This window comes from Anomaloglossus baeobatrachus, chromosome 7, assembly GCF_048569485.1.
Source record: "Anomaloglossus baeobatrachus isolate aAnoBae1 chromosome 7, aAnoBae1.hap1, whole genome shotgun sequence".
Taxonomy (NCBI): Eukaryota; Metazoa; Chordata; class Amphibia; order Anura; family Aromobatidae; genus Anomaloglossus; species Anomaloglossus baeobatrachus.
The window spans coordinates 143918107-143936565 of NC_134359.1; the positions used below are offsets into that span (position 1 = coordinate 143918107).

Sequence of the window (18459 nt, forward strand, 5' to 3'; positions counted from 1 at the left end):
GATTTGACGTTTTATTACAGTGATTAGGCACTAGAAACTGTTTCTTAGCAATTTCGCCTCTTTTACTTTGGTTCGAGAACTGTTCTTGGCGACTACGTAAGCGCCGCGTACTGCTCTGAGCACGTTATTTAAAAACACCAGAAATGCAGTGAGGCACCTTCTACAGGTTATGCCCATACTGTTTCAGCCTTTTCCCATCCATTTCAGCCTTTTTCTCAGTCACCACAGGTCACCGACAGGTCCGACATAAAATTATCTGGTTTCCCATAGACTTACATTGGGGGTTGAATATTCGCGAATAGTCGAATAGCAGCGAGGTATTCGCCGGATATTTATCAAATCGAATAATAGGGTATTCGATCATCCCTATTAAATACCTTAAGGTAATAGGTGACCTTTTTGGATCACTTCCCGGTGATGATATGCTGGCCCTTTAGGAAAGGGGCATGGCAGTGTGCGCACCCTACTACGGGTACTCACAAAAGTTCTCTCCATGGCCTGGAAGCAGGAAGAGGCTGTGGCAGACCGTGTGACAGGAGAGGAGAGTGTGGAACCGTCGGGCAAGTGAGGACAGCGGGGGCCTGGGAGTGGGGGTGTGTGGAGGTGCCATGGTGGGACCAGGACCGGGTGCTACAGTACTCCCATTATGCCCGCCCTTTTCAGAAATCTCCAAGGACAAGATGAGCATCAATATTCTCCTCTGGTTCCCAAAACCTCTCTTCAGGACCAAACCCCTTCCAATCTTTCAAATAGTAGGTTTTACTTCTGACCTCCTTCACCACAAGGATGGCTTTTACCTCATAGATATCTTCATCACTGACCAGAGGAAGTGAGGTACCAGGATCCCAGTGAAATGGACTCAGGACGACAGGCTTGAGGAGGAATACTTGGAAGGAGTTGGGGATGCGTAGAGTGTGCAGCAACTTAAACTTGTATGATACCTTGTTTATTCTATTGGAGCACCTCGAAGGGACCAATAAAGCGGGGACCAAACCTCTATTAAGGCATCTTCAGGTGGACTTATCTAGGAGAGAGCCATAACTTGTCTCCAGGCTGGAAGGAATGAGCATCTAGGCATCTCTTGTCCTCATGTCTTTTCATACTGAGGGAGGACCGATCCGCACCCTTCAGATGTCGGAGAAGGACTTTACGAGGGTATCAGCTGCCAGTTCCCAGAGGAACACACCACACGGAAGTTTTGGTTGCTGCCCATAAACTACCTGGAACGTAGACTTGGAGGAGGACTCATTCACATGGTTGTTGAAGGAGAACCTTGCCCATGGGAGAAGCTTGACCCAGTTGCTGTGGTGTTCATTGACCAAATGGTGGAGGTAGTTCATCAGGACCTGGTTAACATGTTCCACTTGGCCATTGGACTGTGGATAGTAGGCAGACGAAAAGTCCAAAGCGACATCCAGCATCTTGCAGATAGCTCTTCAGAGCCATGCCATGAATAGGACTCCTCTAGCGGACACTAGGTAGAGGGGTAGACGGTGTAGCTGAAAGATATGCTGAATGAACTGCTCGGCGAGAACCGGTAACCCGATGGGCCATCTTGGAAAACCTGCCCACCACGACCCAGATTATGGAGTACCAGGAGGACTTAGGCAGGTTCGTGATAAAGTCCATCCCAATATGTTGCCATGGAGCAGATGCATCGGAAGAGAAAGTAGAGGGCCAGCAGGAAGCATCTTTGGAGTTTTATTCCGGGCAAATAAGCCACAGGTTACTGTCTTATCCTTGGTTGTCTTCTGTGTGAGGACCACACTGGCACCAGAGGAAGAGGCATTCACCTCCAGGATGAACTGCTTGCTTGTATCAGGTCTATGCAAAGCTGGAGCAGAAGTGAAGGCCCATTTGAGAGACAAGAAGGAGTCTTTCGCCTCCAAATGCCATGTCTTTGGATTCTTCCCTTTGCGTGTCAGAGTCGAGATGGGGAGCACCAGAGAAAAGAAATGGAGGGATGAACTACCTGTAATAATTGGCAAACCCCAGGAACCAATGGATAGCTTTTATCCAGTCCAGACAGGGCCACTTCAGTGCGGCTGACACTTTATCTGAGTCCATCTTCAGGCTGGTATCCGAGACTATGAAACCTAAGAAAGGCAATAAGGTTTGCTCGAACAGGCACTTCTCAAGTATAGCATAGTGGCGGTTCTCCCTCGACCTCTGAAGGACCAACTGAATATGCCTCCGGTAGATAGACAGTTCTGGAGATGGATGTCGCCCAGGTGCACTACCACACAAGTATACAGAAGGTCTCTGAATACATCATTCACGAATTCTTGGAAGACGGTGGGGGGATTACTAAGCCTGAAGTGCATCACCTGATATTCGTAATGTCCATCATGAGTGTTGAACGCTGTCTTCCATTCATCACCTGAACAAATCCAGACCAGATTGTATACTCCCCGGAGGTCAAGCTTAGAGTAGATCTTGGAGCCTCGAAGATGGTCAAACAATTCAGGAATAAGAGGAAGCAGGTATTTATTCTTTACCGTGATGTTATTGAGCCCCCGATACCAATACAAAGCCGAAGAGACCCATCCTTTTTCTTGACAAAGAAGTAGCCCGATCCCGCTGGAGAAGACTACTTTTGGATGAAGCCTTGGGCCAGGTTCTCTTTTACATACTCAGACATGGCTTGGGGCTCAGCCTGCGACAGTGAGTAGATGCGCCCATTCTGGTCACATAGGCCTTATGACTGTCCCATTGGTCAATAGGACAGTCATAAGGCCTATGTGGTGGCAATATCTCAATCTCCTTCTTATTAAAGACATCGGTGTAGGTCCAGTAGGCAGATTTTCTGGTGCAGCAAAAGGGGACCTAAATGCACGACTGCCAGAAACCAGTGAAGATTGGATCTTTCGGACTGGTAAAGTCTTTTAATGTCCAGTGACGGTGTTCTTGGATGTGGCAGCATACAGATGTAACTTGGTGTTACACACCGGCACCACCGATGCCGGACAGGGTCTTCTGCGGTTTCTACTTCGCCCGGGTGCCGACCTTGGATACTGGCACTGCCTTGGGTGGTTCAGCTGGCTGCTCTAGCCTCTATGTCTATAGGCCACTTTACACACAGAGATAAATCTGCGGCTGATCTGTGGTTGCAGTGAAATTGTGGAAAATCAGTGCCAGGTTTGTGGATGGGTACAAATGGAACAATATGTCCATGATTTCACTGCAACCACAGATCTGCCAAAGATTTATCTCTGTGTGTAAAGTGGCCTTAAGTGTGGAGTGTCAGCTATTGAGCATGCATGGCCTGAGCTCCCACGGCCAAGTTCTGAGTCCCATGAGTATCGCATGGCGCATACGCAGGCTGAATCACCAGTGTCAGATTCTAAGTCCCGAAATGCCTCTACTACACATGCTCAAGTTCTTAGTGTTCTGCCAGAGACAAAGTCCTGTGTGCAGGCTACTGAGCATGCTCGGGCAGAATCTCCTCAGCCAGAGATTAAGTCTGAAAATATGTCCACTGAGCATGTGCAGGCATTTTCCAGTCTGGCTGAAGCTAAGTCGGAAAGGACTATACAGAGCAGTGCCGTGGCAGGTCTGGATTGACTTTCTTACGTCAGCCGTCCTGCTGATGTGTCGGTTGCTGATTTGCCGCCAGACGCCTGCCCTCAGGACTATACCTTTTTTGAATTGGTCATCTGATGATGACTGACGCCCTTGTTTGGAGAGTGGCTTAGGTTTTATAAGATTCCCTCCGATGCACATGGGTGCGCAGTCTTCACATATGTTTACTGACTCATGATGAATCATGAGGATGCTTGACTTGCCGTCACCATTGCACCTGGTGTCCCACTGAGCGGTATACTGGTAGACAGGCTCCAAGGTTCTAACGCGGTGTGCTCGTTGGCTAAGTGTATACTGCACTACTACTCCATTGTTGCTGGTAAGCACAGGTTTACTGAGTGCAGTTAAGTGTGTGCACTGGGGTTAAGTGCATCACACATTTTAAGTTAGGACGCTTAAATATTGTGTCTGTCCTATCTCCTTCACTTCTTTGGCAGCACGGTTAGTGTTCTGCCGATCTTTCCTTTTTGCTATCCTCCTTAGTTTCTTATGACCTCTGTGTGAGGACAACAGCGGTCATTACTTAAGCTTATTATAACCTCTGGGAGAAAAACAGCGGTTGTTGCATTGTTTAGTATAACTTCTCTGAGCCAACAGTGGTTATAGCATGTCACCCAATAATCCTGTGTGCTGTTAACACGGATATTGGTTTCCCTTTTTGTGTTGTTACTGCTGAGTGTCCGCCAAACTCCTCTGAGCTTCTAGCAGCAGAATAACAACTCTGCACGGTGGACCCCGGGTGGCAACTGAAGGCCATATTAATCTTTTACTCCGATACGCCAACTCCCCGTAACACTTGGACTTGGCAGCATAGAGGTGGTGGCTCGGATGTGGCAGCACAGAGGTGGTGGTAGAGAGCAGGCTCTAGGATGAGACACAGGTTAAGAACACGAGACTGGTACTAGGACACAATTAGCAGAACTAGACACAGTAGTGTAATGGGGCCTGAGAACTAGAAATGCACTAACTAGTAGGAAAAGTAGCTCAGGTGCCTCCTGTAAGGGGAGGAAGTCTTAAATGCCTTAATTTAATAGGTGACCTTCTGGGATCACTTCCGGGTAATGGGACGCCTTCCTTTTAGGATAAAAAGCCTAGCCGCGCCTTGCACCCTACAAGCAATCACAGAAGTGCTGTGTGTGGCCTTGAAGCAGGAGGTGGCTGTGGCAGACCCTGGGAAAGAAGAGAAGAGGTTTGAACCTCCGGGCAGGTGAGGAGAGCGGCGACTCCGCCGAGGCCTGGGAGCAGGGGCGTGTGGAGGTGACGCACTGGGACCAGGACAGGGTGCTACATATTTATTCAAAAGGGGGTTACAAACGCAAGCTGCCAAGCAGCTGGGACATAGGGTAAAAGCTGGGACATAGCCCACCGAACACAAATTAACTCCTTAGTTGAGGTGACTTCAGATGGCCACAACTATAACAACATTCAAGGATATATGTATAATATATAAATATATGTATATGTATATATATATATATATATATATATACACCAGCTGTAGTACCCGGGCATTGCCCGGGATAGTAACTGTCTCTCTGTCTCTCCCAGTCTCTGTGTGTCGCTGTCTGTCTGTCTCTTTCCTTGTCTGTCTGTGGCTATGTCTCTGTATGTCTATTTCTGTCTTTCTCTATCTCTGTGTCTCTGTCTGTCTCTCTCTATTTCTGTATCTGTCTCTATGTCTGTGTCTGTCTTTCTCTTTCCCCGTCTGTCTCTTTCCCCGTATGTCTCTTTCCCCGTCTGTCTTTGTCTGTCTCTCTGTCTGTCTCTTTCCCCTTCTGTCTCTTTCCAGGTCTGTCTCTTTCCAGGTCTGTCTCTTTCCAGGTCTTTCTCTTTCCCCATCTGTCTATTTCCCCGTCTGTCTCATTCCCCATCTGTCTCATTCCCAGTCTGTCTCTTTCCCGTCTGTCTCTTTCCACGTCTCTCTCTTTCCCTGTCTGTCTTTTTCCCAGTCTGCCTCTTTCCAGGTCTGTCTCTTTCCAGGTCTGTCTCTTTCCAGGTCTGTCTCTTTCCCCACCTGTCTCTGTCTGACTCTTTCCAGGTCTGTCTCTTTCCCTGTCTGTCTTTTTCCCAGTCTGCCTCTTTCCAGGTCTGTCTCTTTCCAGGTCTGTCTCTTTCCCCGTCTGTCTCTTTCCCCGTCTGTCTCTTTCCCCGTCTGTCTCTTTCCCCGTATGTCTCTTTCCCCGTCTGTCTCTTTCCCCGTCTGTCTCTTTCCCCGTCTGTCTCTGTCACCGTCTGTTTCTGTCACTGTCTGTCTCTGTCACTGTCTGTTTCTGTCACCGTCTCTCTGTCTGTGTCTCGCTGTCTGTTTCTTTCCTTGTCTGCCTCTTACTCTGTCTGTGTCTCTGTCTCTTTCTCTCTCTATCAGTCTCCCCACCGACATCATATTACCTCACACATAAGCTTCTTATACTAACAATGTCTTTTGTTCCTATAGCAATCAATCACAGCTGCTATTAAAACCAGTAGTTCCAGGCTCCATTTACTTTAATGGAGGCATGTTTTTTGGAGAGTAACTGTAAAGCTCGGGGTTAAATTTTCCTGTCAAAACATAATCTACGACGTTCCCTGGGTCACATGAAGTGTCTGTGCAAAATTTCGTGATTGTAAATGCGACGGTGCGGATTCCTTTAGGTACTATGTGGACACCACACTCTGCCTACTGAGGCCTACACTATACCCTAACTGCTGCACCCAGGTGCACACTCATGAAACAGTTCACAGGACTGGTCCGCTCTCATCTCTGTGGTGCGTTGGTGTGCACTTCCCTCACTTCCCTTAACTCTCCAGACATTGGTTCTGCTAATTGCTAAGGTGATGACTTCCTCTTTCAGCTCCTTCTCACACTGTCCCAGGAGCTTCTCTCTCTTTTCCTGGACTTTTAGGCCGGACTAACAGACAGCACACAGAAGGGGTGGCATGGTCTAGTACAATCGACACAACAGGGGGACACTTGTTTCCTTAAAGATACAGAAAATCAAAGTCCTTCGTAGGGGTACACCCCCTATATAGGGACTGCTAACATGGGTTCCCACACCTCTTTCCATGCTGATGACTGAGCTGTCAGTGACAGCTTTTGGCATGGACCTTTTACTCTATGTTTACACGCAGTGACAGTTTAAAGCCATGATGGACCTAGCATGTCATGATGCGGGAACTGATACTTGCTCATGAAGTGCTAGGTCTGTCATTGGTCGTTAAGGGGTTAAATATTTGTCTTTTCTATACCATAATGAGTCTCCGATCTTTTCCTCTATGATTGGTCACCATCAAAAAAAAAATGAAGACGTTAACATGTCTAGTGACCTCTCTCTCATAATGCCCACTTGGACTTAAAAAAGATTTAAAGTACAGTAAGTAAAGAACAGTCTAAGTGTCACATACTTTGACTGCTAATTTATCTGCAATGGAGAGGCAAGATTAAAAACAAAGCAAAAAAAACCCCAAAACGTTATATCCTACTATACAGCGTCTATTATATCATATATCCAATTCATCACAAAACATTTGGTGAAACGTCTTCTTTAAGAGGGTTCACCATTGCTGCCACCCATCCTTGCTAACAAGCTGCAGTAGTGATTACTGTGAAACACTAGGCTTGTACCAACCACGTAAGCATCATTATTGCATGATGTATAGTAAGAAATAAATTAGACAGTGTTAAAAAGTTCCAAGTGTATTATATGCACCAACAGGGCTCTCTCTACCCCCCATATCTTCAAGGCAACAAGTAGAAAGCAACAAACACAAAAAAATGTATTTTTGCAGTTGTATCATATGTGTAAAATAGCTGAGTTTTTTTTCTTTTATCAGATGAAAATATTAAATTTGCTTTCCTAGCCCTAGATTTAAAATTCCAGGCCAAGGTAGAATACTTTATGGCTCTGACGCTTAGTATTCTGTACATGCCTGTCTTCCCTATACAAAAACAAACTCAAAGGAGTTGTCAGGTGAGGAGTCGTTATCACCTATCTATATGATAGGTGATAACTTATGTATCGCTGGGGCCTTCACTCAGAGGCAGAATGGTCAATTTTAGCCATGTTAGAATGCAGCGGCAATCTTATGGCCGAATAATGCTCTATTAATTCTCTATGGGATTGCTGAGTTACGCCTTTGGCCTTTTCCATCAATCCCATACAGAATGAATGGAGCAGCAGTCAAGTGGTTAGATGATAACTTCTTTTCAAGTGCCAACCCCTTTAACTACAATACTGCATCTGAGCTTTGATTTTGTTAGCTCATTTACATCTTATGAAAATACAGAACAATGTTGGTAAAATTACTATCTATATAGTATGTGCCTCATTTCTGTTCTCAAAGATATAAAGTATTAAAATAAAATAACATACCTTCTGCAGATGCTACATGCAATGCTGTGCGCGAATCATAGTCACGTTGTTCCATATCCATTGCTGATAGGGCAAACCTAGTGAACAAAAGCGATAATCAATGTTTAAGTCTGATCTGCAGTTTGAACCTATTTAGGGGCAGTGGCGTAACTACCGCGGTCGCAGAGGTTAGGGGCCCGGCAGCCGCCAGGCAGCTCAGCAGCCAGCTTCTGTCAATGTGAGAGGAGCTGCGCTGATCTGTCACAGACCTCGCGGCCGCTATTTGACCCGCTGCCTACGGCCGCACACACCCTGCCTGATGTCAGCGGCGGCACCGGGGCCCCCTGCCTGATGTCAGCGGCTGCGACGTCTCCCCCGTCACCGCGCACAGTAATGATGAGGCCGGTGCCGCGCTATGCATCACCATTCTCCCCCTGTGCGATGACGTCACTCCCGAGCGACTGCTGTGCTGAGTGCACAGAGTGCAGGACAGGAGGACGCCAACCGCAGCACCGGGAGAACGAGCAGCGGGGAAGACAGCAGCGGTGGAAGGAAGAGAGAAGGTGAGTACTTGTTTTTTTTTTTAATATAAGTGAGTAAACGGTGGCCAGAGGCTTGGGAAGGCAGTTCTGGGGAAGCTGCATTATTGTACATGGAAGCCTGGAGAGGCTGCTTTATACATGGAGGTCTGAGGAGGCTGCATTATATGTGGAGGTCTGGGGTAGCTGCATTATTATACATGGAGGCCTGGAGAGGCTGCTTTATACATGGAGGTCTGAGGAGGCTGCATTATATGTGGAGGTCTGGGGTAGCTGCATTATTATACATGGAGGCCTGGAGAGGCTGCTTTATACATGGAGGTCTGAGGAGGCTGCATTATATATGGAGGCCTGGAGAGGCTGCTTTATACATGGAGGCCTGTAGAGGCTGCTTTATACATGGAGGTCTGGGGAGGCTGCATTATATATGGAGGTCTGGGGTGGCTGCATTATTATACATGGAGGCCTGGAGAGGCTGCTTTATACATGGAGGTCTGGGGAAGCTGCATTATTATACATGGAGGCCTGGAGATACTGCATTATACATGGAGGCCTGGAGATACTGCATTATACATGGAGGCCTGAGGAGGCTGGGTGCATTGTTATACATGGAGGCCTGGAGAGGCTGGCTGCTATATTATACATGGAGGCCTGAGGAGGCTGGGTGCATTGTTATACATGGAGGTGGTCTGGAGAGACTGGGTGCTATATTATACATGGAGACCTGAGGAGGCTGGGTGCATTGTTATACATGGAGGCCTGGAGAAGCTGGCTGCTACATTATACATGGAGGCCTGAGGAGGCTGGCTGCATTATTATACATGGAGGCCTGGAGAGGCTGGCTGCATTATTATATATGGAGGTCTGGGGGGGCTGCATAATACAAAATGAAGGACACCTTATACATGGAATATAGGGGTGCCTTATGCATGGAGGAGTATGGGGCTGCATAATGCAATATGAAGTTTTATGGGGTTGCGTTATAATACATATAGGACTATGGGGGCTACATTATAATATATGGAGGACTATGGAGGCTACCTTATACATGGACTATGGGGGTGCATTATAAAACATTGGGGACTATGTGGTGCAGTATAATATATGGAGAACTATGGGGTGAATTATAATATATGGAGAACTATGAGAAATTCATTATAATAATTGGAGGGCTACTTTATACAAGGAGGACTATAGGGCTGCATTATAATATATGGAGGCCTATGTGGTGCAGTATAATACATGGAGAACTATGGGGTGAAATATAATACATAGAGAACTATGAGAAATTCAAGATAATAATTGAAGGGCTACTTTATACATGGAGGATTATGGGGGTGCATTATAATATATGGAGGACTATGTGGTGCAGTATTATATATTGAGTACTATGGGCTGAATTATAATGCATGGAGAACTATGGGAAATGCATTATAATATATGGAGGACTATGGAAGTGTATTCTAATATATGAAGGGTTATGTGGGACCCTTTATACTATTTGGAAGGCTATGTGGGTGCCATTATTGTATTTGGAGAACTATATACAAGGGGGGACAAAGATACAAGCAGGGGATGGGAACGTTTTGTGCTGAGGGAAAAAGGCTCTTTTCCCTCAGCACCAGCTTTCCCATGCTCTGCTATACATCTTCTCTCAGCACCCAGCTTTCCCATGCTCTGCTATACATCATGTCTCAGCACCCAGCTTTCCCATGCTCTGATATGGGAAAGCTGGGTGCTGAGGGAAAGATGTATAGCAAAGCATGGGGAAGCAGTGTGCCGAGGACAAGATGGATATCAGAAAATAGGAAAGCTGGGTGCTGATAGAGGGATTTCAGATCATGGGAAATCTGGGTGCTGTGGGTAAGAGCCAAGTGTCAGAATCATTATCCTGTACCCCGAGTGTCAGTGTCATTATCCTGTACCCTAAATGTCGATGTACGTGGAGGGGGGACCCAGGTCTGAACTTTGCACCGGGGCCCATCAAACTCTAATTACGCCCCTGTTTAGGGGTATAATATTGGTCTGAAATCTGGATTAATTTTGTGCTTCTGCCTGAGGTTTTCTGTCTTCCCTAAACCCACTTTATATTTCTACATATGTGGTTTATAATCTGTACTCTAGTAGTGTCTCTATCTCCAATCATACTTTTATTCTTCATAGGGTCATGCTAGACTAGATTCACAAGTGTTTTATAATCTATTCTGTAAATGCAAAAAGCACATGGTATCAGCATGCAAAAACATATTTTAACGTGATCATGATTACTTTTAGTTCAGAGGTGCACAATTCCATTGACATGTCTTTGTATTTTAGGAGGCTGCAATAAAATTTAATCAGCTTTGTGTCATAATATTAACCCTTTAACCAGAGGTGTATCTAGGTTTTCTGGCAACCTGGGCAAGAATTCTGTTTGGCGCCCCCTCTCCCACTCCCCTGCGGTTTGGGTAGTTGTCATGTGACCTTCATATATGACTTGCTTGCACACTTAGTCACGTGCAGACAAGCTGCTTTCCTAGCTCGCTCAATGTTATAGAAAAACAGCAGAAATATGAAAATTGCATGAGTTGAGTGGCCATATGATGACTGCTGGAACCAGAATGCAGAGCTGAATCCTAAGGGTCCGTGCCCACGATCAGTGTTTGCAGCGTTTTGGATTCACCTTTGCTAATCTATATTTTCTACCTGTGTATTGTGTTTTCTTACATCACCATTGTTACATGTTGGGGGCTTGCTATTCCTTTGGGGACTGCTCTGAGGCAAGTTAGGATTCCTCATTTCTATCTTTAAGGTGTAGCAAGATTCTTCGGCAGTGACGAGGTGTCTAGGTGTGTTAGGAACATCCCACTGCTACTTCTAGTGTTGTCCAATAGATAGGGGATTGCGGTCATCTTAGTTTCCAACTACTCTTGTGGTTTTGGTTTTTCCTGATTAATGGGATTTTTTGTGATTTTCCACACTTACCAGCTCATAACAGTATCACCGGCCACAAAAAAAAAGGTACCAAATGGAATATTGATGCACTTGCGGTGGCTTTTCGGAAGGGTCTTGCAGATACTGTGAAAAATGTTATGGTGGGATTTCCTATGCATTCGGGTCTCGATGCCTATTTGACCTTAGCCATTCAGATTGATAGACGCTTACGTGAGTGCAAAACGATACGTGCAGACGTATCCCTTGCGGAACAGTCTTCGGAGCCTATGCACTGTGATAGAGTTTTCTATTATGCTGAATGGCAGGGTTTTAGACGGAGAAACAAGTTGTGTTTCTATGGTGGAGACGCTTCTCACACTATCTCTGTCTGCCCTAAACGAGAAAAGAGATTTGCTCGTTCATTTACTGTGGGTACTGTGCAACCTAAATTTCTTTTGTCAGTCTCTTTAATTTGCTTGTTATCCTCGTTTTCTGCTATGATTTTTCTTTATTCAGGGGCCGCCCTGAACTTAATGGATTTTGGGTTTGCTAAAAGTTGTGGCTTTCCCATGGTACCTTTGCAAACTTCTATTCCTTTAAGGAGCATTGATGCTACTCCCCTAGTGGAGAATAAACCCCAATATTGGACCCAGGTGACTATGAAGGTTGCACCAGCTCTTAAGGAGAATTGTAAATTTCTGGTACTACACAACTTGCATGATATTTTGCTACTAGGATTCCTTTGGCTGCAGACCCATAATCCAGTTCAAGATTGGAGATCCTTGTCTGTGGTTAGTTGGGGTTGTTAATGTGTGCATAATGACCTTTCTGTGTTGTCTATTTCTGCATAGACACATGATGTACCTGAATATTTGTCGGACTTCCTTGATGTGTTTAATGAGACTGGATCTGATCCTTTGCCTCCCCATAGGGAGAGTGATTGTGCCATTGAATTAGTGCCAGGTTTCAAATTTTCTAAGGGACTTATTTTTCATTTGTCTGTGCCCAAACATGATGCTATGCGAACTTATAGTAACCCCTTCACGACTGCGGGCAGTAAAGTTACGTCCTATTTTAACGTGACTTAACGACCAGGGACGTAACTTTAGTACCTAAAGTTCATTCGATTGCCGTGGCCATAGCAACATCTTTTAAATGATGTCCCCTGCTGTTTCTTACAGCAGGGGACCTTTGCTTGACCCCAGGGGGGTGGTATCGCCACCCCCATCGACGATCGTTGTGATTGGCTGTTCAAATCTGAACTGCCAACCACATCGTTCGCACTGATTTCAGCTAAAATAATGCCTGAATTAGTACGATACTGTGAGATCCTGCTATGAGGTGCTACAGCAGCTCAAACACGGCGCTCCCAGCCCCTGCAGCATTGATTAGAGCGATCGTGCTATGACGCTCAATCGCTCCAATCAGTGTGCAGTGGGGCAGTCTGATCTGCTGGTGGCCGCCCTTCCCAGGCCTGTGCTGGTCTGCAAGCCCTCCCCCAACATGTCTTCAGCGTGCACTGGCTGGTACTTGTAGTACCACGCCAACGCTGCTGCCGCCGCTGATGTCACCGCTTCTGCTCCACGTGAGTATTGCGCTCCCCTTGCAGCCCGTGCGCGCTCCCGCGATGTCCCCAGCGCGCTCCTGTGATGGCCCCTGCCCGTGCCCCCCCGCGATCTGCCCCCCACGCCCCGATCTCCCCCCGCGATCTGCCTGCCTCCTCCATGATCTCTATTTTGCTTTCTTTCTTCTGCCTTTGCTTCTCCAGTCTCCCCCTCCCCATCTGCTCTCCCTCCGACGTCTTCTTACCTGCCTTCACCGGGTCGTCCGAGGTCTTCCCTGGCCCGATCACATCTGCCTCCATCCCTGGGTCCTTCCTGGGTATTCTGAAGCTGTCCAACCTCCTGCCTGCTGCTCCTGTAAAGCTGTCCATCTCGCTGTCTTCTGTTCCTCCTGCACTTCCTCTGGTCAGTGATCCTCCTGCTAATCCTCTGGGTACTGTGAGTATAACTTTTTTTTTTTTCCCGTATCCCCGACGCTTTTTGTATTGCATCCGTCCGTGCATCCCGCCGATCAGGGATGCACATAACAGATCGGCATCCCTGCTCAATTTTTGGCGTGATTTTTTTTTTCCGTATCCCCGACGCTTTTTGTATCTCATCTGACTGTGCCTCCTGCAGCGGCCGATCAGTGCACAGCGTCTGTGTGTTTGAAAAGTCAAATGGCGTTCCTTCTCTTCTGAGCCCCGCCATGTGCCCAAAGAATTACTTTCCACCACATATGAGTTATCTGCGTACTCAGGAAAAATTGCACAATACGTTTTATGGTGCAGTTTTTCCTGATACCGTTGTAAAAAAAAAGGCTACCTGGTTGATGCAAAAATTTTGTGGTAAAAAAAAATAAATAATTTTCACGGTTCAACGTTATCAACTTCTGTGGAGCCCCTGGGGGTACAAGGGGCTCACCAAACATCTAGATAAATTCCTTGAGTGGTCTAGTTTCAAAATGGGGTCATTTGTGTGGGAGCTCCACTGTTTAGGCACCATAGGGGGTTTCCAAACGTGACATGGCGTCCGCTAATGATTCCAACCAATTTTGCTGTCAAATGGTGCTCCTTCTCTTTTGAGCCCCGCCATGCACCCAAACAATTACTTTCCACCACATATGAGGTATCTCTGTACTCAGGAGAAATTGCACAATACGTTTTATGGTGCATTTTTTCCTGATACCCTTGTGAAAAAAAAGCTACCTGGTTCAAGTAACAGTTTTGCAGTGAAAAAAAAAAATTGTATTCATGGCTCAACATTATCAACTTCTGTGGAGCCCCTTGGGGCTCGCTAAACATCTAGATAAACTCCTTGAGAGGTCTAGTTTCCAAAATGGGGTTACTTGTGGGGGAGCTCCATTGTTTAGGCACCTCAGGGGGTCTCCAAATGCAACATTACGTCAGCTAATGATTCCAACCAATTTTGCTATCAAATGGTGCTCCTTCTCTTCTGAGCCCCGCCATGCGCCCAAACAATTACTTTCCACCACATATGAGGTATTGTCGTACTCAGGAAAAAATGCAATATAACTTTTATGGTGCATTTTTTTCCTGATACCCTTGTGAAAAAAAGCTACCTAGTTGAAGCAACAGTTTTGTGGTAAAAAAAAAAAATTTCTTTTCACGGCTCAACATTCTAAACTTCTGTGAAGCCCCCAGGTGTTCAAAGTGCTCACCAAACATCTATAAAAATTATTTGAGTGCTCTAGTTTCCAAAATGGGGTCACTTGTGGGGGAGATCCATTGTTTAAGTACCTCAGGGGGTCTTCAAACACGACATGGCGTCCGCTAATGAGTGCAGCTAATTTTGCATTCAAAAATTCAAATGGTGCTCCTTCCCTTCCGAGCTCTGCCGTGCGCCCAAACAATTGATTTTTACCACATATGGGGTATCGGCGTACTCAGGAGAAAATGGACAATAAATTGTATGGTGCAATTTTTCTTTTCTCCCTTGTGAAAATGAAAATTTTATGGCTAAAGTAACATTTTTGTATTAAAAAGTAAAATTTTCATTTTTTCCTTCCACATTGCTTTGGTTCCTGTGAAGCACCTAAAGGGTTAATAAACTTCTTGGATGTGGTTTTGAGCAGTGTGAGGGGTGCAGGTTTTAGAATGGGGTCACTTTTGGGTATTTTTTGTCACCTCGGCCTCTCAAAGTCACTTCAAATGTAATGTGGTCCCTAAAAAAATATTTTGTAAATTTTGTTGGAAAAATGAGAAACTGCTGATTAACTTTGACCCTTATTGATCCTAAAAAAAAATTTGTTTCGAAAATTGCGCTGATGTAAAGTAGACAAGTGGGAAATTTTATTTAGTAACTGTTTTGTGTGACATATGTCTCAGATTTATAAGCATACATTTTCAAAGTTTGAAAATTGCGAAATTTTCGCAAAATTTCCTACATTTTCACAAATAAACGCAAAAAATATCGGCCTAAATTTACCACTGACATGAAGTACAATATGTCAAGAAAAACATTGTCAGAATCGCCAGGATCCGTTGAAGCGTTCCAGAGTTATAACATATCAAAGTGACACTTGTCAGAATTGCAAAAAATGGCCCGGTCATTAGGGTGTTTTAGTGGCCGGGGGTGAAGGGGTTAAGGAGTCATTGGAAAAAGGTCATATTAGACCGTCATCTTCACCCCTGGGTGCCGTTTTTTTCTTTGTGTCCAAGAAGGATGGGTCATTGAGACCTTGTATTGACTATCGCCTCCTTAATAAAATCACTGTTAAATATCAATATCCTTTGCCATTGATGTCAGATCTGTTTTCCAGAGTTAAGGGAGCTAAATGGTTTACTAAGCTTGACTTTGAGGGGGCGTATTATCTCATTCAATTTAAGGAGGGTGATGAATGGAAGATGGCTTTTAATACCCCTGAGGGGCATTTTGAGTACCTAGTGATGCCTTTTGGGCTAACTAATGCCCCCTCCATCTTCCAGTCATTCATGAATGATATTTTCCGGGGACTAATTGTTAAATTTCTGATCGTCTATTTGGATGATATTTTGATTTTTTCTGATGATTGGGACTCTCATGTTGAGCAAGTTCAGACTATTTTTCAGGTACTTAAGAACAATGCATTGTATGTTAAGGGGTCAAAATGTGTCTTTGGCGTACAAACAAAATGTCCTGTTTGGGGTTTATTTTGTCCCAGTCTTCTATTGAAATGGATTCGGTCAAGGTTTAGGCCATTTATGACCGGGTTCAGCCTACTTCTTTGAAATCCCTTCAGAAATGTTTGGGTTTTGCAAAATTCTACCGTAAATTTATAGGCAATTTCTCTAGTATTGTTAGGCCTTTGACTGACTTGACCAAAAAGGAAGCTGATGTTGAGAATTGGACCCCAGAGGCAATTATGGTCTTTCAGGAGCTTAAAAAGAAGTTCACTTCTACACCAGTTCTGCAGCAACCTGATGTTTCTCTTCCGTTTCAAGTGGAGATAGATGCCTCAGAAATTGGAGCAGGAGCTGTTTTGTCTTGTTTGAGATCCTATAACTTCCAAACTGAAGCCTTGTGCCTTCTTCTCTTGTAAATGTTCTGCATCTGAACGAAACTATGATGTGGGTAATCGGGAATTATTGGCTATGAAGTGGGCTTTTGAAGAATGGAGACATTGGTTGGAGGGAGCTAGACGTCAAATTGTGGTGCTCACTGATCATAAGAATCTGACCTACGTTGAATCTGTCAAGACACTGAATCCTAGGCAGGCTAGGTGGGCCCTATTTTTACGTGTTTCGATTTTGTGGTTTCTTTTCTGTTGGGCACCAAGAATGTTAAAGCAGATGCCCTCTCTATAAGATTCTTTGCTGATTCTCTTGATGTTGCTGAGCCATCTACCATCCTGAATGAAGGTGAGGTCCTGTCCGCCATTTCACCCGATTTGAGGTTAGCACTTGAGAGATTTCAGGGAGACAATCCGGAGAGATATGCTGTGGGGAAACTGTATGTTCCTGATGAATGGAGGAGTAAAGTTATGTCAGAGATTCATTGTTCCATCTTGGCTGGTCATCCTGGGATTTTTGGTACTAGGGATCTAGTGAGTAGGTCTTTTTGGTGGCCTTCTTTATCTCGGGAAGTCAGTAGTTGTGTGCAGTCTTGTGGGATTTGTTCTAGATCCAAGCCTTGTTGTTCCCATTCTAGTGGGATGTTGTTGCTATTGCCTGTACCTAAAAGACCTTGGACTCATGTCACTATGGATTTTACTTCGGATCTTCCCGTCTCTCAGAGGACGACGGTAATTTGGGTTATTTGTGATAGATGTTTTAAGATGGTCCATTTGGTACCATTGCTTAAGTTGCCGTCTTCATTAGAGTTGGTGCCCTTGTGTTTGTTTGTTTTTTCAACAGGTGGTTTGTTTACATGGTATTCCTGAGAATATTCTGTCAGACAGAGGAGTGGATAAAGAACCTCGACTAACATCCAAACAAGTTCAAGCTGCCCTGCAGCCCGAGGGTACAACAGTGTCAACCCGTACTATCCGTCGGCGTCTGAATAAAAAGGGACTGTATGGTAGGATACCCAGGAAGACCCCACTTCTTACCCCGAGACATAAAAAAGCCAGGCTGGAGTTTGCCAAAACTTACCTGAGAAAGCCTAAAACGTTTTGGAAGAATGTTCTCTGGTGAGATGAGACAAAAGTAGAGCTTTTTGGGAAAAGCCATCAACATAGAGTTTACAGGGAAAAAAATGAGGCATTCAAAGAAAAGAACACGGTCCCTACAGTCAAACATGGCGGAAGTTCCCTGATATTTTGGGGTTGCTTTGCTGCCTCTGGAACTGGACTGCTTGACCGTGTGCATAGCAATATGAAGTCTAAAGACTACCAACAAATTTTGCAGCATAATGTAGGGCCCAGTGTGAGAAAGCTGGGTCTCCCTCAGAGGTCAAGGGTCTTCCAGCAGGATAATGACCCAAAACACACTTCAAAAAGCACTAGAAAATGGTTTGAGAGAAAGCACTGGAGACTACTAAAGTGGCCAGCAATGAGTCCAGACCTGAATCCCATAGAACACCTGTAGAGAGATCTCAAAATGACAGTTTGGAGAAGACACCCTTCAAATCTCAGGGACCTGGACCAGTTTGCCAAAGAAGGATGGTCTAAAATTCCTGGAGAGCATTGTAAGATACTCATTGATGGTTACCGGAAGCGGTTGTTCGCCGTTATTTTGGCTAAAGGTTGTGCAAGCAAGTATTAGGCTAAGGGTGCCAATACTTTTGTCTGGCCTATTTTTGGAGTTTTGTGTGAAATGATCAATGATTTGATTTTTGTTTCATTCTCTTTTGTGTTTTTTCATTGCAAGCAAAATAAATGAACTTAATAATACCAAAGAATATGTGATTGCAATAATTTTCAAGAAGAAACTGAGTATTATCTGACAGAATTGCAGGGGTGCCAATACTTTTGGCCAGCACTGTAAATCTTTGGCAGATCTGTGGTTGCAGTGAAATCATGGATATATTGTTCCATTTGTACACAGCCACAAACCTGGCACTGATTGTCCACAATTTCACTGCAACCACAGATCTGCCATATATTTATCTGTGTGT

The 18459-nt window shown here is 45.1% G+C and overlaps 1 protein-coding gene across 3 annotated transcripts in view; it reads right to left on the minus strand.

The window, feature by feature from the left end:
* Positions 1-18459, minus strand: part of LOC142245214 (glutaminase kidney isoform, mitochondrial-like) — a 1837395-nt gene that overhangs the window by 210816 nt on the left and 1608120 nt on the right. For all 3 annotated transcript variants that reach the window (XM_075317734.1, XM_075317731.1, XM_075317733.1), the window contains one exon: positions 7932-8008. In XM_075317734.1, the coding sequence (XP_075173849.1) occupies positions 7932-8008 (77 nt within the window). The remainder of the gene's footprint in view (positions 1-7931; positions 8009-18459) is intronic.